Source organism: Bufo gargarizans, chromosome 2 (assembly GCF_014858855.1).
Source record: "Bufo gargarizans isolate SCDJY-AF-19 chromosome 2, ASM1485885v1, whole genome shotgun sequence".
Taxonomy (NCBI): Eukaryota; Metazoa; Chordata; class Amphibia; order Anura; family Bufonidae; genus Bufo; species Bufo gargarizans.
Window position 1 is genome coordinate 248,540,228 of NC_058081.1, and position 25,300 is coordinate 248,565,527.

At 44.6% G+C, this 25,300-nt stretch overlaps 1 protein-coding gene across 4 annotated transcripts in view; it reads left to right on the forward strand.

The window, feature by feature from the left end:
• KIF21A (kinesin family member 21A) overlaps positions 1–25,300 on the forward strand; it is a 153,075-nt gene that overhangs the window by 57,140 nt on the left and 70,635 nt on the right. For all 4 annotated transcript variants that reach the window (XM_044280212.1, XM_044280214.1, XM_044280213.1 and 1 more), the window contains exons 3-11: positions 821–1,003; positions 2,726–2,875; positions 4,648–4,782; positions 5,220–5,387; positions 7,189–7,304; positions 8,128–8,323; positions 11,387–11,576; positions 14,747–14,810; positions 19,161–19,358. In XM_044280212.1, the coding sequence (XP_044136147.1) occupies positions 821–1,003; positions 2,726–2,875; positions 4,648–4,782; positions 5,220–5,387; positions 7,189–7,304; positions 8,128–8,323; positions 11,387–11,576; positions 14,747–14,810; positions 19,161–19,358 (1,400 nt within the window). The remainder of the gene's footprint in view (positions 1–820; positions 1,004–2,725; positions 2,876–4,647; positions 4,783–5,219; positions 5,388–7,188; positions 7,305–8,127; positions 8,324–11,386; positions 11,577–14,746; positions 14,811–19,160; positions 19,359–25,300) is intronic.

Below are 25,300 nucleotides of genomic sequence, written 5' to 3' on the forward strand. Positions count from 1 at the left end.
AGATTGTTGGGAAGGAAGCGTTCCTTCTTGACAATCTGATGATCGCTAGCAGAGGAGACCACTGCGTTTACAGTATGGGGAGGAACAATCGCTAATGCCATCGCTCTTCCCCATACTGTCTTGTTTCCCACCAGCATGTTGTTTACACCGCACGATCTGCCACTGGGAAATGATCTTTTCTGTTGCACAGAAGATACGATTACCCGAGGAATGAGCATTTTGCTCATCCATCGGGTAATCGGCGGTGCATTCACACCATCAGATAGTAACGCTTGTTAGCAATGATCTGTTCAGTAGTTGGCCCTTAAAGGGGTTCTCCAAGACTATAAATAGCTCCCCCACATGCCGGGTCCCTCACAATGAATATACTTGCGTGGCTCCCCGCGCCACTCCTGGTCCCCGCACCGTCGCTGCTGCTTCTCCCTGTGCGTGGATGAAAACATACGGTGTTGGGGGTAGCAGCCAATGGCAGGCGGAGACGGGGAAGAGCCTCTCTAGCGTCACCCGCGATACTACGGAGGCTTGTTCCTGCCCCGCCTGCCATTGGCTGCCCCCCCCCCCCACACTGTATGTTTTCATCCGCGCACAGGGAGAAGCAGCAGCTGCAGTGCGGGGCCAGGATGGGCGCAGGGAGCCACGTAAGTATATTCATTGTGTGGGGGCTTTTAATAGTCTCGGATAACCCCTTTATGTATACTTTGCCAAGCCTGTGACATGCAAGAATTGTAGACTGTCCCTGCAGTATCTATTATCTATATTGTTATGCTACTTAACTTATTGCTAATGATAGTGACTAACATATATTGTATTAAATATTCAGACAGGATCTGGTAAAACGTACTCTATGGGAACTGGGTTTGACGTAAATATAACTGAGGAAGAGCAAGGTATCATCCCCCGAGCCATAAGGCATCTTTTCCGGCGAATTGATGAGCGAAAACAAGCTGCACTGGAACAGGGTCTTACACCGCCAGAATTTAAAGTGAATGCTCAATTCTTGGAGGTTTGTTTCATACATCACTTTTTCTTATTAATATAAGTAATTACCGTACATTATACCAGTATGTTTATGTAGTTTATTTCCTCATAGTGTAGCATTTATCGTCGGGATGGTAATTAAAGAGGACCTTTCAGCTCTCCTGACCTGCCTATTTAATAGCTCCATGCATTCTCCATATACTAACAATTCTGGAACATTTATTCTTATGGCTCTATGTTGTGCCGTTCCTTTATTATTTTACTAGAAGTTATGAATGAATTGCTATTAGCCTGCAGTAAGGGTACAGAGGGGTGGTAACCATTGGGGGGGGGGGGAGAGATGTACCTGCACAGACTGACAATGGCAGCACTGATTGGATAGAGTGAGTCTGTCAGGTACACTGGTTACCACCCCTCTGTACCCTTACTGCAGACTTCTAGCAATCCATTTATAACTTCTAGCAGGAATAATAAAGGAATGACACATCATACAGACATAAGAACAGATGCTCCAGAATTGTTATTACACAGGGAATGCATGAAGCTATTAAAACAGAAATGTCAGGAGCGGTGACAGGTCCTCTTTAATTACCTTGCTGCCTCGGTGAATTAAAGTAATCCAAGTAATGAAGAAAGACCTGAAGCATCTTGGGGGGGGGTTTATTCAAAACCGTTGCTTTCAGCTGTAGTGTTTGGTGGCCTGGTATTTCCTTCCTGTGCTGAACACATGGGACTGGCAGCTGCATCAATGATCAGCATGGTTTGTATAAGGTTTAACCCGGTCTGCCTATAGCATTTTCACATAAAAACCTTCACAGGCTCTAATGTTAAGCAATAATGTGCACCCATTTTCTTACTAGGAAGATTTTGTGTATTGGATGTTGTTGAATCGGGTTAAAATGCTTATGTGAAATATACAATGTATATAAAATGTAAGGCAGGAACTGAAAAAAACAACAACCTTCATCCAGAGATCTCCCCATTCATTGCACCAGTTGCTTTGCAAATTTTTTATAAAGCTGGCAGCTCAGGGGGCGTGTTCATTCTGCGGCAGCTCAGGGGGCGTGTTCATTCTGCGGCAGCTCAGGGGGCGTGTTCATTCTGCGGCAGCTCAGGGGGCGTGTTCATTCTGCGGCAGCTCAGGGGGCGTGTTCATTCTGCGGCAGCTCAGGGGGCGTGTTCATTCTGCGGCAGCTCAGGGGGCGTGTTCATTCTGCGGCAGCTCAGGGGGCGTGTTCATTCTGCGGCAGCTCAGGGGGCGTTTTCATTCTGCGGCAGCTCAGGGGGCGTTTTCATTCTGCGGCAGCTCAGGGGGCGTGTTCATTCTGCGGCAGCTCAGGGGGCGCGTTCATTCTGCGGCAGCTCAGGGGGCGCGTTCATTCTGCGGCAGCTCAGGGGGCGCGTTCATTCTGCGGCAGCTCAGGGGGCGCGTTCATTCTGCGGCAGCTCAGGGGGCGCGTTCATTCTGTTGCATCTGTCTCCCTATCACAGCTCAGGAGGAAGTTAAAGGATTGGAACGGAGTATGTGCATCCATTCTAGCGAGGTGGACAGAGAAATAAGAAAAAGAAGAAACAGCCGGTGGCGCTATACAGATACATTTTATTAAATAACTTGGCTGCTTCACAAAATGTTTAATTAGATGCAATTACAAAAGTATTCAGATCCAGGTGCTCGTTTGAAAAGTGCAGAATATTTTTCATGGGACAACCCCTTTAATACACTTCCTTATCTATTGTTCTGTTTTAGCTTTACAATGAAGAGATACTTGATTTGTTTGACACAACACGGGACATTGAATCCAAGCATAAAAAGTCTAACATAAAGATCCATGAAGATTCAAATGGAGAAATCTATACAGTTGGCGTAACGACACGTAATGTGGCCACCGAAGCAGAGGTGCGTGCGTTTCCATGTGTTCCTGGAACTGTTTATGTTTAATATGTTCTGCTTTACTCCTTTTTTTTCCATTTACACTGACAACAAGAAAAAGGGTTAGTGTCTCAGTGATTGCCCATGGATGCGGTAATGCAGCCTAACATTCTCAATATAATACTAAAGGCAGCATTATAACCAATAGCAGTAAAATCGGGTTTGCCGTTTAAAGGCATAGTCCACAATAAAAAAAGGCTGTGCTTCTTTAATCTCTCCATGGGCTGTTTCTGGTATTGCAACCCATCCCTGGTCAGATAACTGAAGCTGATCTGCAATACACGACAAAGCTCATGAGCAGCTTTTGTTTTTGAAACCTGGACCATTTCTAAACTCTAATTATTTAGGAATTCTTTTTACGTAACAGCTTTTTGAAAAAAATAAAATAAAAATCCTTTTAAGGGGAGCAGCGGTGTGGTAACCAGCTCCATCCACTTCGCAGTGAAGAGAGCTGTTTAGTGCCGGTGCCAACTTATGGCTGTTCTATAGAGGTATAGTGGTGGTCCTGAGGATAGACCATCAGTATTAAAATCCTGGGATACCCCTTCTAGGTGACCACCCAAAATTGCATTGAACAGTAATCTTCTGGGGGGGGGGGGGAGCCTAAGCTTCTCAAAGAAGATGGCCAGTATGCATATTATAAGTGTAATATGTCACCGTGAATCTGATCAGGATGAGCGGGTGGTCTTTTGCAGAGGCTTAGTTGCTTATGTCCTAGATGAAATAAATGTTTTTGCGGTAAGTGAAGGTGTCTGTACCCTTCGTCTTCTTCTGCTATGATTCTAGCCTCTCATGCTTCCAGTCTGCGCTGTAAATCAATTTCAGTCTAGTGATATATTGGCCAGCTAGATGGCAGAGGTTCCATCCGCTCACTGCAGCAATCAATAGGGAGTGGCTGCAGACCGCTGCTATCAGACGATGCTGTATTACATGGCCATATGCAGCAGGTTTCTTTTCCTTTAGCCTTGACATACAAATTGGAAAACTGCTACATACACACCCATGCAAGACGAAATATACCACAGTTCTAGTAGTGTCACTACACAGCAGGTGGAATATTCATATGCACCTTATGATTTAGTATACAAACGTCATGATCTTAAGCAGTGCACATGGTTTATTTCCTAATAGGCTGACTTCACTCATGCGGCTTTATTCCTTTTATTAGCTGATCATAAAGAAAGGGCCTGTTTCTCGGCAGCTTTTGATTTGCTGTGGAGAAGCCATGAAAAATCTATCAATATAGCGGATTATATAACATTTTATATCTTTTAGACAAGCCTTAAAGGGGTTGTCCCCATTTAGCAACTTATGCTCTAGCCACAGGATAGGCTCTAATAGGTGGGGTCCAACTGCAAGGGGCCCTCCCACACATCAGATACTTATCCCCTATGCTGTGGGTGCTGGCAGTGGACTGCCAAAATTATGTATAGCCACCAGCCTCTACATAACTGGTGACCGCATTTGATTTCAGACCGGCTCCCGGCACAGGTACAGGTAAGGGCTTACCTGTGCATCGCCGGACGGGTGAGTCAAGATGGCAGCCCGCATGTGTTCACTGGCGAACACTGCGAACTGGCCATCACTGCTGTGCAGGGGATTGCTGCTTGTAAATGCAGCAGGTGATTTTGGGGAAGGAACTCGTCCTTCGCGACAATCGCTTGCCACATCGGGCCGTGTGAAGGGGCCTTTAGATTGCTTGTATACATTGCTAGTAACACATTCTTTTTTCCTTGTAGATGATGCAGTGTTTGAAGTTGGGTGCCTTATCTAGAACTACTGCCAGTACGCAAATGAATGTGCAAAGTTCTCGTTCACATGCCATATTCACAGTCCACTTATGTCAAACCAGATTTTGTCAAAAACTTGATGCGGTATGTATAATCTATCTGTTCCTGGAGCCAAAATCCATTCAGATTGGGGCAGATTTGCACCACATCTATCACAGGGAACCCATGGTTTCCCATAGTTGTGAATGGGATGTGTGGAAATAGCACAGCGAGCTCTGTGGATTCCATAGCTCCCAGTTAGAGAAGCAGTGCGGCACGGCTGCTCGCCTGTCTCCATTGTTCTGGGAATGCTCCATATAGATGTAGTGTCAGAATTGCATACCTGCACAGTGGTTACCCATGACCAGCGATACATTCATTGTGTTACCCCCAAGACTTCTGTATCGGTTAATTCCAATGTATCATTATTGATGACCCGTCTGGTTGTTGGTAAAGGAAGCTTAGTCATATGGAGCCGTAAACAAATCATTCTTGCTACCTAATTATCTTCTCTCAAAGCTTTCCCCCCTTTTGTTTTACAGGAGAATGACTTGGATAATAGGATAACATCCGAGTCTACACAAATGAACGAGTTTGAAACCCTTACTGCCAAGTTCCATTTTGTTGATTTGGCTGGCTCAGAGCGACTTAAACGTACAGGAGCTACGGGAGACAGAGCTAAAGAAGGAATTTCTATCAACTGTGGTCTAGTAAGATTAAGGGCTTATTTCACAATAGACTACTGTATAACTAACGGCCCTGCCATTCAATCCACTAATCCCTAGTTTACAAAAAAAAAGATACAGCTATGAAAGGTGATGTGAGCTTCATTTCATTGGCAAAAGTGGCTTTGGGAAGTTACATAGAGAAATAGTCTTCTAAGGGTGATTTTTTTTTTTTTTTTTTTTTGGGGGCAAAGAAGGATAAATAATGGTGGTACTACCCTCCATAATTATTTTATAGTATTCTCATCATTTTAATAAATTGAGTCATTTTCCTTATACAAAAACTGTTTTAAACCTCACAGAGGATATCCATATAAGATAATTATCAATTCCTGCAGTACGAACAATTGGATCACTGTAGGCATGAATAAAACGTAACTTTTAATATTTAATGTTAATAATTTCAACCACTTCAAAGTATAGATATGAACAAATACAAAAATTATTGTGACATCATATTTTCTTATCACCTTGATCAAAAACAGAGGGGAAGAGACTGATAGAGAGGACTCACGGGGGACCATGCTATCCCTACGAGGACCCTCAATAGTGCCTCAACCCACAGGAACACTCTGATGGTGGAACCACAGGCCATCCACCATCAGGGTGTTCTTGTGGGTTGAGGCACTATTGAGGGTCCTCGTTGAGATAGCATGGTCCCCCGCGTATCCTCTCTATCAGTCTCTTCCCCTCTGTTTTTGATCGAGGTGATAAGAAAATATGTCGTCACAATAATTTTTGTATTTGTTCATATCTATACTTTGAAGTGGTTGAAATTATTAGAATTTTCCGTATACATAGCTCACTGCAAGGTGAGTAATGCAAAAGTCTCCCTGCATTTTTTGGCTTAAAGGGGTTCTACACCTTTTTATTACTGATAATCTAATCTATCCTTTGCATAGATCATCAGCATCTGAACGGTGAGGGTCCAACTCCTGTAACCCCCCTCCGATCAGCAGTTTGAGAAGGCAGCGGCACTCGCGTTGGCCTTCTTGCTGTTTCCTGCAAGCTTCAGATGTTACCTGAAGGTGTATGAGAAATATAAAATGGAGGGCAGACAAGCCTTTTTTGCCAGGTGGCATTTAATTTTTTAATTGGTGGCTTTATTTTGTGTCAGAATGCATCATGTTGTAGCTCTTGGCCTATTTTGTTTTCTGTTGTTTTTCTCCCCATCTCCTTGAAGTGAAAAACATCAGGAAAAAATGCCATTCATACTTTGGTTTGGCAAAAAAATTGCACTAAAAATGCCATGAAAACTTCATGTGGATGGGGAAAAAAAACAAGTGTTTTCCATGGCATTTTTTTCAGTTACAGAAAACACCAGACAGATGATATGTGTAGGGGGGCCCTTAAGGTTACTCCACCTAGCATGAAACTATGTCAACTGCCATTGCTGTATCCCAGGATAGTCTTTGTGAAATAGTCGAAGGGCTCATGCACATGACCACATTCGTTTTGCGCTCCGAAAATTGTGGATCCCAGCCGAGTACATTCTGCCTGCTACTACATTTTCTTCACACTCCTCTAGAAATGTCCTATCCTTGTCATCAAAACGGACAAGGATAGGGCATGTTTTATCTTTTTTGCAGGGCCGCGGACCAAATGTACGGATGTAGACACTACAGTGTATCCTGTCTGCATCTTTTGCGGCCCCATTGAGATGAGCGGCTCTGCATCTGATGCAGAAAACCTAATCGGATGTGGACAAGAAAATCAGTTTGTGTGCATGAGCCCTAATTGTACATTGGTGTAGATTCTCTAATACGAGTGATATTTTATTTCACAGCTGGCCCTTGGAAATGTGATAAGTGCTTTAGGAGACAAAAGTAAAAAATCCACACATGTGCCTTACAGGGATTCCAAGCTAACAAGGCTACTCCAGGACTCCCTTGGCGGTAATAGGTAAGAGATGATAGACAGACCGACGTGTAGATAATATTTATAGGTATTTTCCAAAAGATACGGTAGGTGTTTTTGTTCAAAGGACATGTTTCAGTTTGTATTTTCTACATTTTCTCTCAGGGCTGCAGCAAGTTTTCAGTGAATCCACATTGACAGTTTTATTGCTTTCTTACTTACGTGTAGAAAGGCGCATAAATACCCTAGATCAAATAACTCCCAAGGGTCTTTCCACACAAAAGCATCTGACATGTTGTACTTCTGGTGTTACAAGTCACTAAGCAGTTTTATAGTCAGGTCCATAAATATTGGGACATCGACACAATTCTAAAATTTTTGGCTCTATACACCACCACAATGGATGTGAAATGAAACAAACAAGATGTGCTTTACCTGCAGACCGTCAGCTTTAATGTGAGGGTATTTACATCCAAACCAGGTGAACTGTTAAAATTAAAGCTGACAGTCTGCAGTTAAAGCACATCTTGTTCGTTTCATTTCACATCCATTGTGGGGGTGTATAGAGCCAAAAATGTTAGAATTGTGTAGATGTCCCAATATTTATGGACCTGACTGTATATCTGCATAGCTTTGTAGATGAGTGTTAACAAATATTGTGATGTTATACTTTTATGCATTTCCGTTTTTAAGCTGTATCAGTTTGTTGGTACAGAAGTCCCTATGTCTTCTCCATGTTTGTTTCCATTAGTTCTCATAATTTATTGTAGAACAAAGCAAAATTGTCTTGTTTTCCCTGTCATCTTGGCACTTTTTTATAGGCGAGATCCCTGTTTCACTGTAACATTTTTTCCTTTATTCTTCATAGCCAAACTGTAATGATCGCATGTGTAAGCCCTTCAGATAGAGATTTTATGGAAACCCTGAACACCCTTAAATATGCCAATAGAGCGCGAAATATCAAGAACAAAGTCATGGTTAACCAGGACCGAACAAGTCAACAGATAAATGCACTTCGAAATGAAATAACACGACTTCAGATGGAGCTTGTGGAGTATAAAACGGTAGGATGGGAGAATCCATGACATTCTTAAGGCTACTCTTAAAAAATAAGTAATAAATAAGGGGGACACCCAAATGGAAACTAATCAGACCCTGTTATAGTCAATGGTGTCTGTTTGGCTCTGTTAGTTTCAATTATGTGCCATTATTTTAACTGTTGTGCACTTCTAATGGTGCAGAACAAGTGAAATGACTAGCATAAGTGTGAACGTGATCATAATAGGTTATTGGATGTTATTTTCCACAATCCATTGGATACCGTAGCCTGGTAAAACTAAAGTCCTTTGCATATTATCATGTACATGGAGCAAAGTGGTTTATTACTACTCCTCCACATACATGTATGTGATTGTAAGCGCATGGACGCACTGCCTGTGCCCCTAAACTCTGCTGTGAGGTACTGGCTGTTATTTACGGCCACTGTAGTAGATCACTCTGATCTCGGCTCTTTAATGCCGTCAGTACCATGATCGCTACTGAGGATGTTCGCTTTCAACAGTGATCACTCCTCCTGGCATTTCATTTGCCATGGTATGTACACTCTTAGACAGGGGTTCTGGCAAAGGCATCCAGGTCCGTGCAGTGATACTGCCTGATTCTTAAAGTCCACTAATATGTTTAGAATAAAAAGCAAGTTGAAACTGAAAATATATCTGTAATAAATTAGTCAAATGTCACAAAATTAAGGAACATGCACCATATTTTTCAGACTATAACACTCATATGACTTTAGGATCTACCCAGATTTTAGACAACCCCAAATTGGAGAAAAAAAAAAAAATATTTCATACTAGGCTATGCTGATGTGGCAATACCAATTTTGTACTTTATTTTTATGTTTTTGACTACTGATGGGAACATCGAACATTAAGATGCAGAGACCTTTTAGCAAGATTTATTTTATTACTAAAAAGTGCATCTTATAGTCAGAAAAATACAGTATATTTGTTAAAGGAGTTGTCTCATCATAGACAATGGGGGCATATTGCTAGGATATGCCCCCATTACCCTAAAGGTGCTGGTCCCACCACTGGGACCCGCACCTATTTCGAGAACGGAGCACCGCAAGTGAAGGAGGGCGCACTGCGCATGCGCAGCCACCCTCCATTCATTTTCTATGGGGCCGATGAAAATAGCCAATGGGATTTCCGTCGGCCCCATAGAAATGAATGGGCGCGGGGGCCGCGCATGTGCTGTACGCTACCATTCACTTCTATGGGGAGCCGGCTTGTGGTGGCCGGACCGGAATCCTCCAGCCACCACCTTGCCGGTCTCTGTTCTCGATATAGGTTCGGGTCCCAGCGGTGGGACCCAGACCTATAAGACAATGCTAGCATATCCTAGCGATAAGCTCCCATTGTCCATGATGAGACGACCCCTTTAAAAAAAAGATTTTTAAAAACTATGATGAAATAGCTTTTTTGATGCATTATGTCACTTTAAAAATATTTATCGATTCAAGGGATTGTCCAGCCGTTAATATTGATGATCTATCGTCAGGATAGTTAATCAATATCTGATTGGCAGGGGTCCGACACCCGACACCCCCGCGGATCAGCTGTGAGACGGGGAGGCAGCGCTCCATGCCAGCTCCGCTTCCTCGCCTTTACACTGTCTCTTCTCCAGTGAAGCGGTGTGTAATTACAAGCGAGAACTTGGCTTACACAGCACTTCCGAGACGTCCCACAGTGTAATGAAGAGGAAGCGGTGCTCGCTTGGGGTGCCGCTTCCTCATCAAACAGCAAATCGGCGGTTGTATTGGGTGTTGTCCATCAGATATTGATGACCTATCCTGACAATATGTCAATATTAATGACTGGAAAACCCCTTTAAAAGCTAACTTATCATGATGCCTACAAAAAAAATAAAAAATCTTCCTGCAAACCAAAAAACTCATATAACAATATAGTCATAAAGCCAAAGCTCTTCTGGCTGACAGAATGCAGGAAGGCAAAAAGAAAAAAAAAAAAGTATTATTCTTGTGACCCTTAAAGGGGTTATCCAACCCCAATAGCAGACTGCGACAGAAACAAGCCTCCCTAGCATTGTGGGTGACGTTAATGAGGCTCGTACCTGTCGCTGCCTGCTATTGGCTCGCATTTGCAAAAATGTGCTTGTCCTTTAAGGGTTTAAAGCATTCATACATTAAATAAAATTATGTTTTTATATTCAAAAGGGTTTTCCGAGATTTTTATACTGATGACTTATCCTCTGGATAGGTCATTAGTATCTGATCAGTGTGGCTCCAACTCTTGGTACCCTGCCGGTCAGCTGTTTGAGAAGGCACCGGTGCTACTTCTTTATGCTCACCAAGCACAGTGCCACACATTTTATATTGTCTGTGCTTGGTATTGTAGCTCATCCCCATTCACATCAGTGGGGCTGAGCTGCTCCTAGGCGTGTCGTCACTTGGCCTAGGGAAAACTGCGAGAAGGCCATGGCGCTACTGTAAGCTCAGATCAGATACTGATGACCTGTTAAGAGTATAGATCATCAATATTTAAGTCTTGGAAAAGCCCTTTAACCGTATTGTCCTCATATATGGTCAATAAGGTAATGGTGGGCATTTATCAACCTCTGTACAACATGTATTGAAGAGATCCAGGGCCTGCCGATATTTTCACCGCTCACCTATCGCTGATTGCAGTAGGAAGAAAACTGTCAGTCAGCGGCAGGGGGAGGTAATATCGGGAGCCCATGAATATGAGGACTCATCTGTAGGGATGAGCGAACTTCTGTTTTCAAGTTCGACATACAAGGTTCGGGTTATATAAGAATTCTGTTATGGATTCTGCTACCATGAACCATAATGTATGGTCCGTGGTAGCGTAATCCATAATGGGATTCTTAGATAACCCAAACCTTGTTCACCGGCTTAAAAACAGAAGTTCGCTCAACACTACTCATCTGCATGCACTGGAGCTGTTACAACTTAGCAGTTAGGGCAGCATACAACTGGCGACAGGTTCCCTTTAATAAATGTCCACCAATATGTATATAAAATGTATGTATGCATGTTGCTATTAGATGATTTATTTTAATTTTATTTTTTTGTTACTTGACAGGGTAAAAGAATAATCGATGAAGATGGAGTTGAGAGCATCAATGACATGTTCCATGAGAATGCAATGTTACAGACAGAAAACAACAATCTACGCATGAGAATTAAGGCTATGCAGGAGACCATTGATGCGTTAAGAACCAGAATCACGCTGCTCGTGAGTGAGCAGGCCAATCAGGTTCTTGCTAGAGCAGGTGCAGTATTCATTCATTCATTCATATAAGGTAGTTCTGATAGCATAGTGCTATTTTATCCATATCCTTAGGGGAAGATTTATCAAACTCCAATGGAGCTGTGAAAGGCGGAATCTGATTGGTTGCTATGGGCAGCTACGCCAGTTCTACTTTACACCAGTTTGATAACCTGCCCCCCAAGTGTCCCTCTTTTGGAGAGACAGTCCCTCTTTTTGATCCATGTCCCTCTGTCCCTCTTTGATCCTTTAAATGTCCCTTCTTTTGACCTAGGGGAATTAACGCATAAATGTGCATTAATAAATTTACTAAATTTCTCCTTACTACCTATATTGTTTCTACCTGTATATTAGACCACAACTTCATTATTTTGTGCAATTTGGACCTTACAATATCTATAATCTGATGATTTTATGAGCTAATATTTATATATATGTTGAAACGCAAGAAAAAAAATAAAGGAATTTACACTCTCCTTTGGCGTACAAGGCTTGGGTTATCGAAGAATCCCGTTATGGGTTCTGCTACCACGGACCATAAGTTATGGTCCGTGGTAGCGGAATCCATAACAGAATTCTTAGATAACCACAACCTTGTGGGGGGAGCAAAAGCATGGTTTTCAAAATCGTGTGGACTGGCCCTAAGGCTGGTTTCACATTTGGCTTATTTTTTGAGAAACACTGCATTTTTATTTATTTTTTGCCAAATTTAAAAGTAGGTAGGAATGGAAAATATAAAGGAAAGACTTTGACTGAAATGCTCGATCATCGGTTAATTGGAATCTTTTAGCAGGTTTAGAAATCCTCGTATGTCGGCGGCAGATCATGCTGCCAGCAAACAGTGATTCAGTATAGGGAAACTCTATGGCTAGGGATGAGCGAATCGTCTTCGGAGCGGGAGCTACGCACAGTATTAGAATGTATTGGCTCCGATGAGCCAAAGTTATTACTTTGCGAAGTCTCACGAGACTGTGTAATAGCGTAATGAATTCATTAATTACTGTAAAAAAAACTTGACACCGAACTCAGGTTCGGTTCCAAGGTATGCAGGTTATGCAGCAAATGAGGTGATGAAGTGCGCAGCATGATGTCATGCTGCAAATGAAGTGTGCAGTATGAGGTTCTGCAGCAGCTGAGATCTGTATTAGTGGTACCTTGGTATCAAGTTTTTTTTTTTACAGTAATAATTCATTAGGTTATTTAAAGTCTCACTAGACTTTGCGAAGTAATAACCTCGGCTCATCGGAGCCAATACACCCTAATACTGTACGGAACTCCCGCTCCATACAGTATTACAACAAAGCATCCGAAGTCGATTCGCTCATTCCTAGCTATGGCATAGCGATCACTCCTCCCCATACTGTAATAGCAGAGGTCTCCTCCGCTAGTGAGCGGGCGATTGCTTCCTCCCCAGCAGGTGTAATAGGACCCTTAGAAGTGATGCCACTACTTACCTTGTTACGACATGTCTGTAGGTTTCTTTTTACAGAAAAATAAGATTTCCCCCCATAAATTATCAGGCGTCACATATGAAACATGGGCTGTACACCTTATAATGATGCCATTTGTTGTGAACCTACTAATGTGGTGCCATCATGTCCCGGCTAGGGACCTGCCTGAGGGTTCTCAGTGTCTTCCCTAATTTTCCCATCACTTTTCCTCTCCTTATTGTTTTTTTTCTCCTTTAGAACTTGGCCCTCCAGTGATTTCTTTTACTTTAAGGCTACGTGCACACGACCGTATGTGTTTTGCGGTCGGCAAATTGCGCATCCTCCAAAAAAAAAAAAAAACTGACATCCGTATGCCATCTGTTTTTTTTTTTTTTTTTTTTTTTGGCGATCCATTGTGACAATGCCTAAAACGGACAAGAATAGGACATGAACGGACATACGACTGCGGATAGCACACGATGTGCTGTCCGCATTTTTTGCGAACCCATTGAAATGAATGGGTCTGCATCCTAGCCGCAAAACAAAAACGGAACGGACACGGAAACAAACAACGTTCGTGTGCATGTAGCCTAAATGTGCACATCATGTATTTTTCACACCGCATCAGCAGTGTCTGAGATTTCCATTGTCACCCATAGGCACTCATGCAAAAGTCTCTTATTTTTTTATACTGGATACCTCCTATAAGGAATGCTGTTCCATGCATTAAAAATGGAAACCCCGGCAGATACAGTTTAATCTAGACCAGAAGAACACTGTTTTAGCCTGCATCAGTATAATAGGGCCTGTAGGTCCTTTCAATGTTGCTGCCGAGGCTTTTCCAGGGCATAACCATGAACTTACCCTGCAGACGCAGTGTGACAAGACCCTAACGATAAGGCACAGAAGGTCACGTTCCTGCATTTTATGTAACAATGTTAGGGACGAGATGGAGCAGAAAGTAATAACGCTAAATGATGTAACAAATTATTGTCATTTTCTTCAACTGCAACACTGTGATAGACATGACCCTCAACACGAAACAGATGAATGCTTGTACTAAATGTCTAGAAGCTGCAGATACAGATATAAATAGATAAAATATCCCAGGGCGCAAGAATCCAGTCCAGATAGTAATAGTAAATAGAAACGTATTTATTGCAGAAGTACAACGCGTTTCGGGGAGTAATTCCCCTTCATCAGGTACATAACACTGCATCAGTTCATCAGGTACATAAGAAGGTACACACTTCATCAGGTACATAAGAAGCTGCAGAGACATGGTTATTTAGTATAGGTGTCTGGTGGAGGAAATGCAGACTGCTGCAAGAATAGTAATGACACAGCATAGCCATAAGGATAGATGCTCCAGAGTTATTGTAACATGGGGGATGCCTGTAGTTACTAAAACTGACATGTCAGGAGCGGTGACTGGCCCTCTTTATTATGTAAAGCAGGTTTAGTGAAGTTAGGCCTGGCAATGACTGATACCATTTGGGACAGTGTCCCTGCACAGTCTGACACTGTTCCAGTCGCTGCTGACAATGCCGGACTGTGTAGGGACCCCTTTGTGTCAGTTTTTTTTTCCTGAAATATTCCAGAGGAATAACAGAGGAACAGTACAACCCAGCATTATGAGCAATGTGCTTGGGAATCTTTGTGTCTTTGAGAATACACACATGTATTAAAGCATACATGCTGACAGGTCCTTTTTAACGTCAATCTTTTAATATTTTAATTGCAGGTGACGGGAATGAAGAAATAAGCAACATGATACACAATTACATCAAAGAAATTGAAGACCTGCGGTAAAGCATTTTAGAGAGATTATCTAATCCGTACCATCATTATCAGAGTTCTTTTACTCCTTGCCATATTACAGATGCACACCCGTATAGCAGTTATCAGCCACTAAATTCTTGGCTTAAGCTGCCATCTACTGGTGATGTTTAGAAATTACAATTCTAAAACATTTTTATTAGTGTACCTGTAGTACTTTTGGTATGTCATAGTGACCTATCAAAGGTTTTGATTGGTGGGAGCCATAGTGCTGAGACCCCAGTCGATTGCTCGAAGCTCATAAGAAGAGTGCCTGCTCCTCTCTGTCTGAGTGCTTCTAACGCCTCATTTCAGCTAGTGGTCAGGGTCTTTGCACTTGAAGCCCCACCAATCAAAACTTTTCTTGTATCTCAATAAGTACAAATGCACTTTAAAGAGGACCTTTCATGGGTCCAGACATTATGAAATAACTTCCTACTGGGAATTGCGTCCCCACCTATCTCCGCTGTGATTGGACAGTGCTACAGCCAGGGAGAAAGAGACGCCCATTGAGAAACTCTGGCGTCTCCTCCTCCCGGTACCAATGCTCAGTATTAACATAGTGAGCGGAAAACACAGAGGGGTGAACGGAGCGGCGCCCAGACAGAACTAGTAAGCCATATAGACCCTTACTTAACCTGCTAGTTATTTCATAATGTCTGGACCCATGAGAGGTCCTCTTTAAAGGTAATATATAAAATACTTGGTCTACAATGTATAAGAAAAACGTGCCTAGCGGGTTTCACAGCAAATCTGCAGAATGGCTGCAAGACCTGGGCCCCATAGTTTAAACTTAAAGGGGTTGGCCACTCTGTTAGCACTTATTAAAACTGTAAAGAAAGTAGACTAAAATATCTTCTTAAGCAGATCTGCCTGGTTTTCCTGCTATTGGCAGTCACACCCCCTCCTGTCCTGCTCTCACCAGGCCCCCTCCTGTCCTGCTGCTCTCACCAGGCCCCCTCCTGTCCTGCTCTCACCAGGCCCCCTCCTGTCCTGCTGCTCTCACCAGGCCCCCTCCTGTCCTTCTGCTCTCACCAGGCCCCCTCCTGTCCTGCTGCTCTCACCAGGCCCCCTCCTGTCCTGCTGCTCTCACCAGGCCCCCTCCTGTCCTGCTGCTCTCACCAGGCCCCCTCCTGTCCTGCTGCTCTCACCAGGCCCCCTCCTGTCCTGCTGCTCTCACCAGGCCCCCTCCTGTCCTGCTGCTCTCACCAGGCCCCCTCCTGTCCTGCTGCTCTCACCAGGCCCCCTCCTGTCCTGCTGCTCTCACCAGGCCCCCTCCTGTCCTGCTGCTCTCACCAGGCCCCCTCCTGTCCTGCTGCTCTCACCAGGCCCCCTCCTGTCCTGCTGCTCTCACCAGGCCCCCTCCTGTCCTGCTGCTCTCACCAGGCCCCCTCCTGTCCTGCTGCTCTCACCAGGCCCCCTCCTGTCCTGCTGCTCTCACCAGGCCCCCTCCTGTCCTGCTGCTCTCACCAGGCCCCCTCCTGTCCTGCTGCTCTCACCAGGCCCCTCCTGTCCTGCTGCTCTCACCAGGCCCCCTCCTGTCCTGCTGCTCTCACCAGGCCCCCTCCTGTCCTGCTGCTCTCACCAGGCCCCCTCCTGTCCTGCTGCTCTCACCAGGCCCCCTCCTGTCCTGCTGCTCTCACCAGGCCCCCTCCTGTCCTGTCCTGCTCTCACCAGGCCCCCTCCTGTCCTGTCCTGCTCTCACCAGGCCCCCTCCTGTCCTGTCCTGCTCTCACCCCGCCCCCGCCTGTCCTGTCCTGCTCTCACCCCGCCCCCGCCCTGTCCCTGTCCTGCTCTCACCCCGCCCCCGCCTGTCCTGTCCTGCTCTCACCCCGCCCCCGCCTGTCCTGTCCTGCTCTCACCCCGCCCCCGCCTGTCCTGCCTGCTCTCACCCCGCCCCGCCTGTCCTGTCCTGCTCTCACCCCGCCCCCGCCTGTCCTGTCCTGCTCTCACCCCGCCCCCGCCTGTCCTGTCCTGCTCTCACCCCGCCCCCGCCTGTCCTGTCCTGCTCTCACCCCGCCCCGCCTGTCCTGTCTGCTCTCACCCCGCCCCCCGGCCTGTCCTGTCCTGCTCTCACCCCGCCCCCGCCTGTCCTGTCCTGCTCTCACCCCGCCCCCGCCTGTCCTGTCCTGCTCTCACCCCGCCCCCGCCTGTCCTGCTCTCACCCCGCCCCCGCCTGTCCTGTCCTGCTCTCACCCCGCCCCCGCCTGTCCTGTCCTGCTCTCACCCCGCCCCCGCCTGTCCTGTCCTGCTCTCACCCCCCCCCCCGCCTGTCCTGTCCTGCTCTCACCCCGCCCCCGCCTGTCCTGTCCTGCTCTCACCCCGCCCCCGCCTGTCCTGTCCTGCTCTCACCCCGCCCCCGCCTGTCCTGTCCTGCTCTCACCCCGCCCCCGCCTGTCCTGTCCTGCTCTCACCCCGCCCCCGCCTGTCCTGTCCTGCTCTCACCCCGCCCCCGCCTGTCCTGTCCTGCTCTCACCCCGCCCCCGCCTGTCCTGTCCTGCTCTCACCCCGCCCCCGCCTGTCCTGTCCTGCTCTCATTGGAGCCTCCCTCGTCTATCCCTGCACCTGCCATGGAGGAGCTACTTGTCTGGGTCCTAGAACACCCTGCTTGTATCAGAGGTGCCTTTTACCTCTCTTGGCTGTGCAAGGCTGGCAGTAGCTTAGCGGAGGATTCTTAAAAGCTGAGATAAAGGAACTTTCATAGAAGGAAGTGAAACTGAGGGGAAGCAGTGATGGCTGATAGGAGCTCACTGTCTGCAGACTCCGCCCCCTCTGTATCTCCTGTACTGAGAGGATCCTGCTGTATGTGAGGATGCTGAGGACCACATACTGTGAGCAATCCCAGTGTCTGTCCTGTTTATGGCCCCTCTGCTCTGTGTTCTTATCACAGACATGATATTACAGCTAGACCAACAGTTCAGGAGCTTTAACCCCTTCTGAGGTGTCGGTATGGCTGAGGTCAGTGATATCAGCAGCAGTCACTGGTCTCACCATCTATAAATGTGTGTCCTCTCCTTTCTGCACACTGTATATAGTGATATGTGACCCCCCCCCCCCACTATACACTGTATATAGTGGTGACCCCCCCATACAGTGATGTGACCCCCATAACTGTGTACTGTATATATTGATGTGTGCTCCCTGTATACAGTAATATGTGAACCCACCACTGTATATAGAGATCCGTGACCCCCTGTACACTGTATACAGTGATGTATGACCCCCTGTATACAGAGATGAGACCCCTCTTTATACTGTATATACAGATGTGTGACCCCCCTGTACATTATATATCGTTTCCCTTTGTACAAATGTATTCCTTAGAGTTCTTGTGCAACAAAGATCTGTTCCCCCTCTCAACAGCCCCCCTCCTCCGGCAGTCCGTGCACCTAAACAGAAATCTATGACAGCTCAGCGCTGCCGGGGATTTCTGGCTTCATTTGACTGGTCATGTCCGATCCCATGTCATTGTCACGCCCTTTTTTTTTTCACCCACAGCTTGCTATTTAACGGCACTTTTCAGAAACCAGAGAAATAATAAATCTCCCTCTATATTCATTCTGATTATGGCTTACATCCAGTGGCACAACTAGAAATGACTGGGCCCCACAGCAAGTTTATGAACAGGGGCCCCCCTTCCCAACAACATATGTATGATGCATCAGCATCACATTCCTGTGTGGGACGGGTAGTGACCTCTCTTTACTGCTGGGACTGGGGCGTTCTTCCTATTGCTATGTCTGTACAGCAGTCTGAGGGGCTCTTGTCTCTATGGAAACACAGGTGGGTGGGGATGTCATGTGACTGCTCCTCTGAACATGCCTGCTGCAGTGCATGCTGGGATATTTACTTTCACTTTGCCGCTGCTCCTCCCACACAGCCGGTCTGAGTAGCTCCTCCAGGGAAGAGCGTCATGATCAACGGGTTAGAAAAATGACCTATAGCAGTACATTTAGCAAGATATAAATACTTAATTCATAGTTTGGGTTATTGTCTGGGGCACTTTTGGGGTGGCCAACCCCTTTAATAGAATTCACACGTTAGTTTTCTGTACCTCTGCTGCGCAGGCAGTGCCACTACAAAGCTGTATGATGCTAATAAATGCGGTTTAATTGAGATTTTTATACTAAAAGTGTTTCTTTAAATGGGTCTTTCTAAGATTTGCACTGCTTTAATTCTGGAAATATGTGCATGTGGGGGCGGGGCAATTTCAAAATTCTGCATCAGAAAGTCAAGAGAAACAAAAAGTGCTAACTTATTTCATCTGCAGAAATGCTGCATAAGGGATACAGGCGCCAATTTATGTTGACTGTTCCTTTTTTTTTTTATTCCGTGATCAGAGCGAAATTTATAGAAAGTGAGGCTGTGAATGAAAATCTTCGGAAGAGCTTGTCAAGAGCTTCATCAAGAGCCTCTTATTTCTCTTCTCCGTTCTCTGCCTCCTTGATTCCTGCTGAAAAGGAAACCACTGAAATAATCGATATGGCTAAAAAAGACTTACAAAAATTAAAGAAAATTGAAAAGAAGAAAAAGAAAAGGTAATGTCATCCTTTCCATAATTTTTTTATTTTTCTGCTGCTTTTTTGTGGCTGCTTTGCGCTGTATGATAGCTGAGACTGCTGCATGATTTTACACTGCATGGATAGCTTGTCAAACGAATGTGATGCAGTTTTAGACTTGGCTACAAACCGCTACGATGACGCTCCACGACAAGGCTCACGTATTTAAGAGATCAGCAATTAGTTGCTATGAGCAGCAAAGTCTACATTTTCTGTTGTCATCACGGAGTTCCAGGGAACCGAATTCCTCATTCACACGACCATATTTTTGTTCTGCATCCTTTTTTGCTTGTGGATCCGCCACAGACCCATTCATTTCTATGGGGCTGCAAAAAATGTCATCCCTGTGCTGTTCGCATCTGTGCGGCCATGCCACAAATTACAGAACATCTGTTTTACAGACAAAAATAGGCATTTTGACAATGGGGTCCTTGTAAAGTGAGGGATGCACGCCGCCAGTATCCAGATCTGTGGTTTTTGGACTGCAAAACGGACACAGCAGTGTGAAACGTTTCCCTTTTTTAAATGAGTTCTGTGGTTAAGCAAAGGAAGTGTAAACACTTTTGAGCATTTGTGCAACATTCACAGAGCATGCCCACAAAATTCTTCCACAGAAGTCAATGAGCCATCTCCAGACTACAGGTTCCTATGGTCAATGTAGCTTCATATCTGTGAATGCAGTTAATAGCGGCTCAGTCAAAGTGGCTGTGCCCATAAAACTTTATTAGAAAACAAAAACCGATTAGAAAAAAATATGTACCAGTATATGGTTTGTATTTTTGTATTAGTAAAAAAAATCTAGGTGATGTATTCCCTTTAAAAGCCCATGTACATGTCACTAAATAAATATTTTTTGTCACAGTCTGCCTTGTGACCCAGAGCAGTCAGAGGACATCTTTTTTTTTTTTTTTTTTTTTTTTTTTTTTTCCAGTGTCCTATAAAAAAAAAATTAAAGCTAATCTCTACTTTGCCTGAGGCAGATTGTTTAGGTGAGAGTAGGCAGAAAAAAGGAAATGTGCGCTGTATTTTAATATATTTATTGTACTTGTACATTGTGCGGAATGCAGGGTAATTCAATAAGTGTCAAGTAATAGTCATATTTTTTGTATTAGTTTATTTATTTATTTTGTCTAAATTTGTAAGATCAAAGCCATTACCAGAAGTTTCCTTGAATAGCCCTTCCTCTTGATCAGTATATTTGGCTACTTTCACACTGGTGTTTTGGTTTCTGTTTGTGAGATCCGTTCAGGGCTCTCGCAAGCGGTCCAAAACGGATCAGTTTTGGTTCAGTGCATTCTAAATGGAAAAGGATCCGCTCAGAATGCCTCCGATCAGTCACGCTCTGGAGGCAAGCAGTGTTTTGCTGTCTGCCTGATGAAGCGGAGCCAAACTGATCCGTTCTGACACACAATGTAAGTCAATGGGGACGGATCCGTTTTCTCTGACACAATCTGGCACAATAGAAAACTGATCCGTCTCCTATTGACTTTCAATGGTGTTCAAGACGGATCCATCATGGCTATGTTACAGATAATACAAACTGATTCGACGGATGCATGCGGTTGTATTATTGTAACGGAAGCGTTTTTGCAGATCCATGACGGATCCGCCCAAGTGGAAAGTTGAAAAGAATGTCATGCTGTATATTTAGTTTGCAGCCTGTGTGTAATAGGCCGGAAGACATTCTACAGATTTGTGGGCACCCTGAATTGTCAAAATGTAAATCTGCAGCCCCCGCTACATCCTCTCCTTCTTGTCTGACAGGGCCAGGTTCCTGCACCGTCATCTTGCCTGGCCCTGTCCATCAGGAAGGAGATGGAGGGGTTGGTAGACGAAGCAGAAAGAATAGAGGTGCACGGAGTGGATAGGACCCACCCTCGGTGCACTTAATCATTTGCATAAGATTGAACCAATGGATCGCTAAGTATAAGGTATCATTTAGATTCTGCTGACCTAGCCCTGCAAGGTGTTATGTCTGGTTTAGCAATACATTTTCTGGTGACAAATTCCCTTTGACTCAGGTTCCAGACACAAACTGTTGGATTTAGATATGTACTCTGATGTGGCCATCACAGTTACAGCTCCATCCATATGCCCAATTAGAGCATAAGGCATTTTTGGTAAAAAAATAAATAAATACCAATTCCTGACCACCAGAAAGCTGCTGTTTTATCAGTTAAAAAGATGTGATTAAGACATCTCTGTGACCTTAATGCTATATGTGAATCCAGCCTAAGGATGGTTAAAAGTAGTGTAAGTATGCACTGTAACATTTTCTTTGATTTTGGAGGAGGTTAAAGAGGTATTCTGGTAATTGCAATGTATTCCCTTTCTATAACTGCTACATGAGTGGGGGTCCAAGCACCAGTCACTAGAAAGGGGGTCTCGGGTCTATCTACATGACTGCAGCCAGGAGGAGTTGAATTGAGCAGCGGTTGACGATCTGCAATCACTGTCTATGATATTGATGAAAATAGCAGAGTACAGCACTTGGCCATCTTCATCATTGCAATAGATAACTCCATTCAACTCCATAGGACCCCCTGTTCTGGTGATCTAGCTACTATCCACTTGTAATTAGTGGCATACCCCTTTAACGTCTACCTATTATATGTCTGCAGATAATAAAGTTCAGTGTAAGAATATCGAAGACTTGCTAACAGTATTGTACGGTCTGTGTATTGATGGCAGCGAGTTCATGCACCATTCTTACCCTTGTAACTTTCATTATTTGTCTGGTCTGTCCTTCATTGGTTTGCCTGCCTATACTGTACTTCTGATTTTGAAGGCTGCAGCAGCTTCAGGAAAGCAATCAAGAAGAAAGAAGGTTGGAATACTCCCATTTATCCCTGTTTCACTGATTTTATGTTTTTTTTTTTTAATATTATCGATATACAAAGAGAACACCTAACTAGAACAATCCTTAACCCAAGGAAATGGCATTGTGTTCCAGATATGTCTTATGGAGTAAAGTGTTTGATATTCCTCGAACGTATGTGTTATTAGTGCCACATACAACTCCAGGGTAGGTTAAGGGTTGTCGCACAAATACCAAGCAGCCATTTTTTTGATTGGAAGTGGTTGTGGTGAACTTTAAAGGTTACCAATTATGGAATGATGTTTGGATGGTTTCTTCATCCAATAGATTGGCGTCGCTTCTCGTTTAGCCAGAAGTGACAAATAGTTTCAAACAGGATGTATAGGCGTGGGCTGGAGGGTGGCAGTGATCCAAATGTGGATCCTGCGGTTGGACCACATCATGGCACTTGTAATAAGTTCCAGTTGAGCACATATACTCTGAGCAGCCATAACAGTAAAACCACTGACAGGTGAAATAATTGAATATCTGGGGACAATGGCACCTGTCGGGCAGTGAGTGAACTGTCAGTTCTTTAAGCTTGTTATGGAAGCAGGAAAAATGGACAAGCATAAGGATTTGAGCAACTATAACCACTAAATCACCAGGTCAGAGTACATCCAACCAGTAGGTCTTGAGGTGTTGGCTTTAATAGAAAGGTGCCAGAACACACAGGATTCATCTGATGGGCCACAGGAGAAGAAGCCCCCACCTGCCGTATGATCGACGGGTCTAGACACCCCGCTGGACATCTTGCCGCACTGCTGCTGAAGCTCAAATTTGTCTTGGGAGCAACCACTGAGCACATGGTGCTATACGTATGGGAGCTACTGAGCACATGGTGCTATACTTCTGGGAGCTACTGAGCACATGGTGCTATACTTCTGCTGGGAGCTACTGAGCACATGCAACTGGGGAAATGTATCGGCATGTGCGCACTAGCTGCTTCTGAAGCCAAATTTGAGCTTCGGAAGCAGCGCTGGCAGGAGGTTCACAGGTCCATACCAGATGTCCAGCCCTGTCAAATCATACGGCAGGTGGGCGCTTCTTCACCTGTGGGGACAGTCCCTCATAGGTGAAGAAGTCTGGCTAATGAGAACAACCAATTCATTGGAATCTATTCCCTCATCTCTCCATGACGGCTTAGTGCAGACTAGTCAGTCCCCATGTTGACCACTGTCTACCACCAAAGGCCTTTACAATGCACTTGAGAAGTAGACTATGGAGCAGTGGAAGAAGGTGGCCTGGTCTGATGACTCACACTTTCTTCTACGTCATGTAAATGGCCAGGTGCTTGTGTATTGCTTACCTGGGAAGGAGAAGACACCAGGTTGTAATATTTAAGGAAGGCATGCCAGCAGAGGCAGCATAATGCTCTTGCCAGTGTTCTGCTGGGGAACCCTTGTGTCCTGGCATTCATGTAAATGTTATTTTGACACATACTACCTACCTAAATGTAAAATGTACACCCCTTAATAACTGTGGTGTTCCCTAATGGCAGTGGCCTCTTTCAGCAGATAGTGTGCCTTGCCACACTGCACAAATTGTTTAGTAAGGTTCAGGTTAGAAGAACATGACTTGGGGACATATTTCAATTCAATTGAGCGTCTGTGGTATGTGCTGGAAAATAAATTTTATCCCATGGAGGCTCCACCGTACATCTTACAGAACTTAAAGTGGTTATCCCATGATTAATGTAAAAAATAAGAATCACAATCTAGGACATGACAACCTCTCTCTATCAAAGCTAGAACCAGCCCTGTACCTCACATGGATCCAGAGATCTCCTTATTCATTGCTTTGCTAGATTTATATCAAGCTGACAGCTCAAGGGGAGAGTGTATTTTCTGCTGCAGCTCAGGGGGCGTGTCTCAGCTCTCCCTATCACAGCTCAGGGGAGTGTCTTCTGCTGCAGATAGGGAGAGCTGAGACACGCCCCTTTATCACAGCTCAAGGGGAGTGTCTATTCTGCTGCAGTTAAGGGGGCGTGTCCCAGCTCTCCCGATCACAGCTCAAGGGGAGTGTCTTTTCAGCTGCAGCTAAGGGGGTGTGTCTCAGCTCTCCCTATCACAGCTCAGGAGGCAGTTGAAGGATGGAACTGAGCATGTGCGGCCTTCTCATTGAGCAGGTCAAAGAAATCAGAAAAAGAGCAAACAGCAGGTGGCACTATACAAATAGGCTTTATCGAATAGCTCAGTGGTTATACAAAAGTTTTAATTTATTGCAATTACAAACGTATTCAGATCCAGGTGCTGGTTTGAAAACTAGAATATTTTTAACTGATGCTCTCGTCTTGGTGCCAGATATCACAGAACACATTCAGAGGTTTTGTTGAGTCCATGCCTTGATGGGTCAGAGCGGTTTTGGTGACACAAGTAAGACCTAAACGATATTCAGTTGGTGGTTTTAACATTATGGTTGATCAGTGTAAGACATAGTTACAATATTTCCAATTTCCAAACCATAGCAAACACTTTGCACCCATAAAAGAAGTTGCTGGATTTTTTCTTTGCTTAGAGGGATATATTGTGTGCTTCGAGTAGGTTATGCTGAATCGCTTCGTAAAACCACTCTTGCATATAATATAACCAGATTATTGAGCAAGAGCTATCCTATTATTTCAAGCACAATGCATAAGGTGCTGATATTAGAGGTAATAGCTGTCTTTGCATTTTAATAAATTAAGCATACCTTGGCTGTGAACCATGTGCTATGTTCAGTACCCTCGATTCTGGGTTTGTCCTAAGTGTTTTGGGTCCCACTCTGATTATTTCCTTAAAGGGGTTGTCCGAGCTACTATCCTCATTATAGGTCATCAGTATCAGATAGGTGGGGGTCCATCACCCGACACCTCCACAATTAGCTGTTTTTGGTAGCTGTGGCATCATACAGTGTACGGAACTGAAAGCAGGCCGCTCCATACACTGTAGTTTCTAGTGTACTTCAACTCCGCTCCCATTCCTTTGATTTATCATATTTAAGGTTATCAGATATCAGTACTCAGGTCCTGGAAAACCCCTTTACGGAACTATCAGTGAACTGGTACAGAAGCAGCTGAATTTAT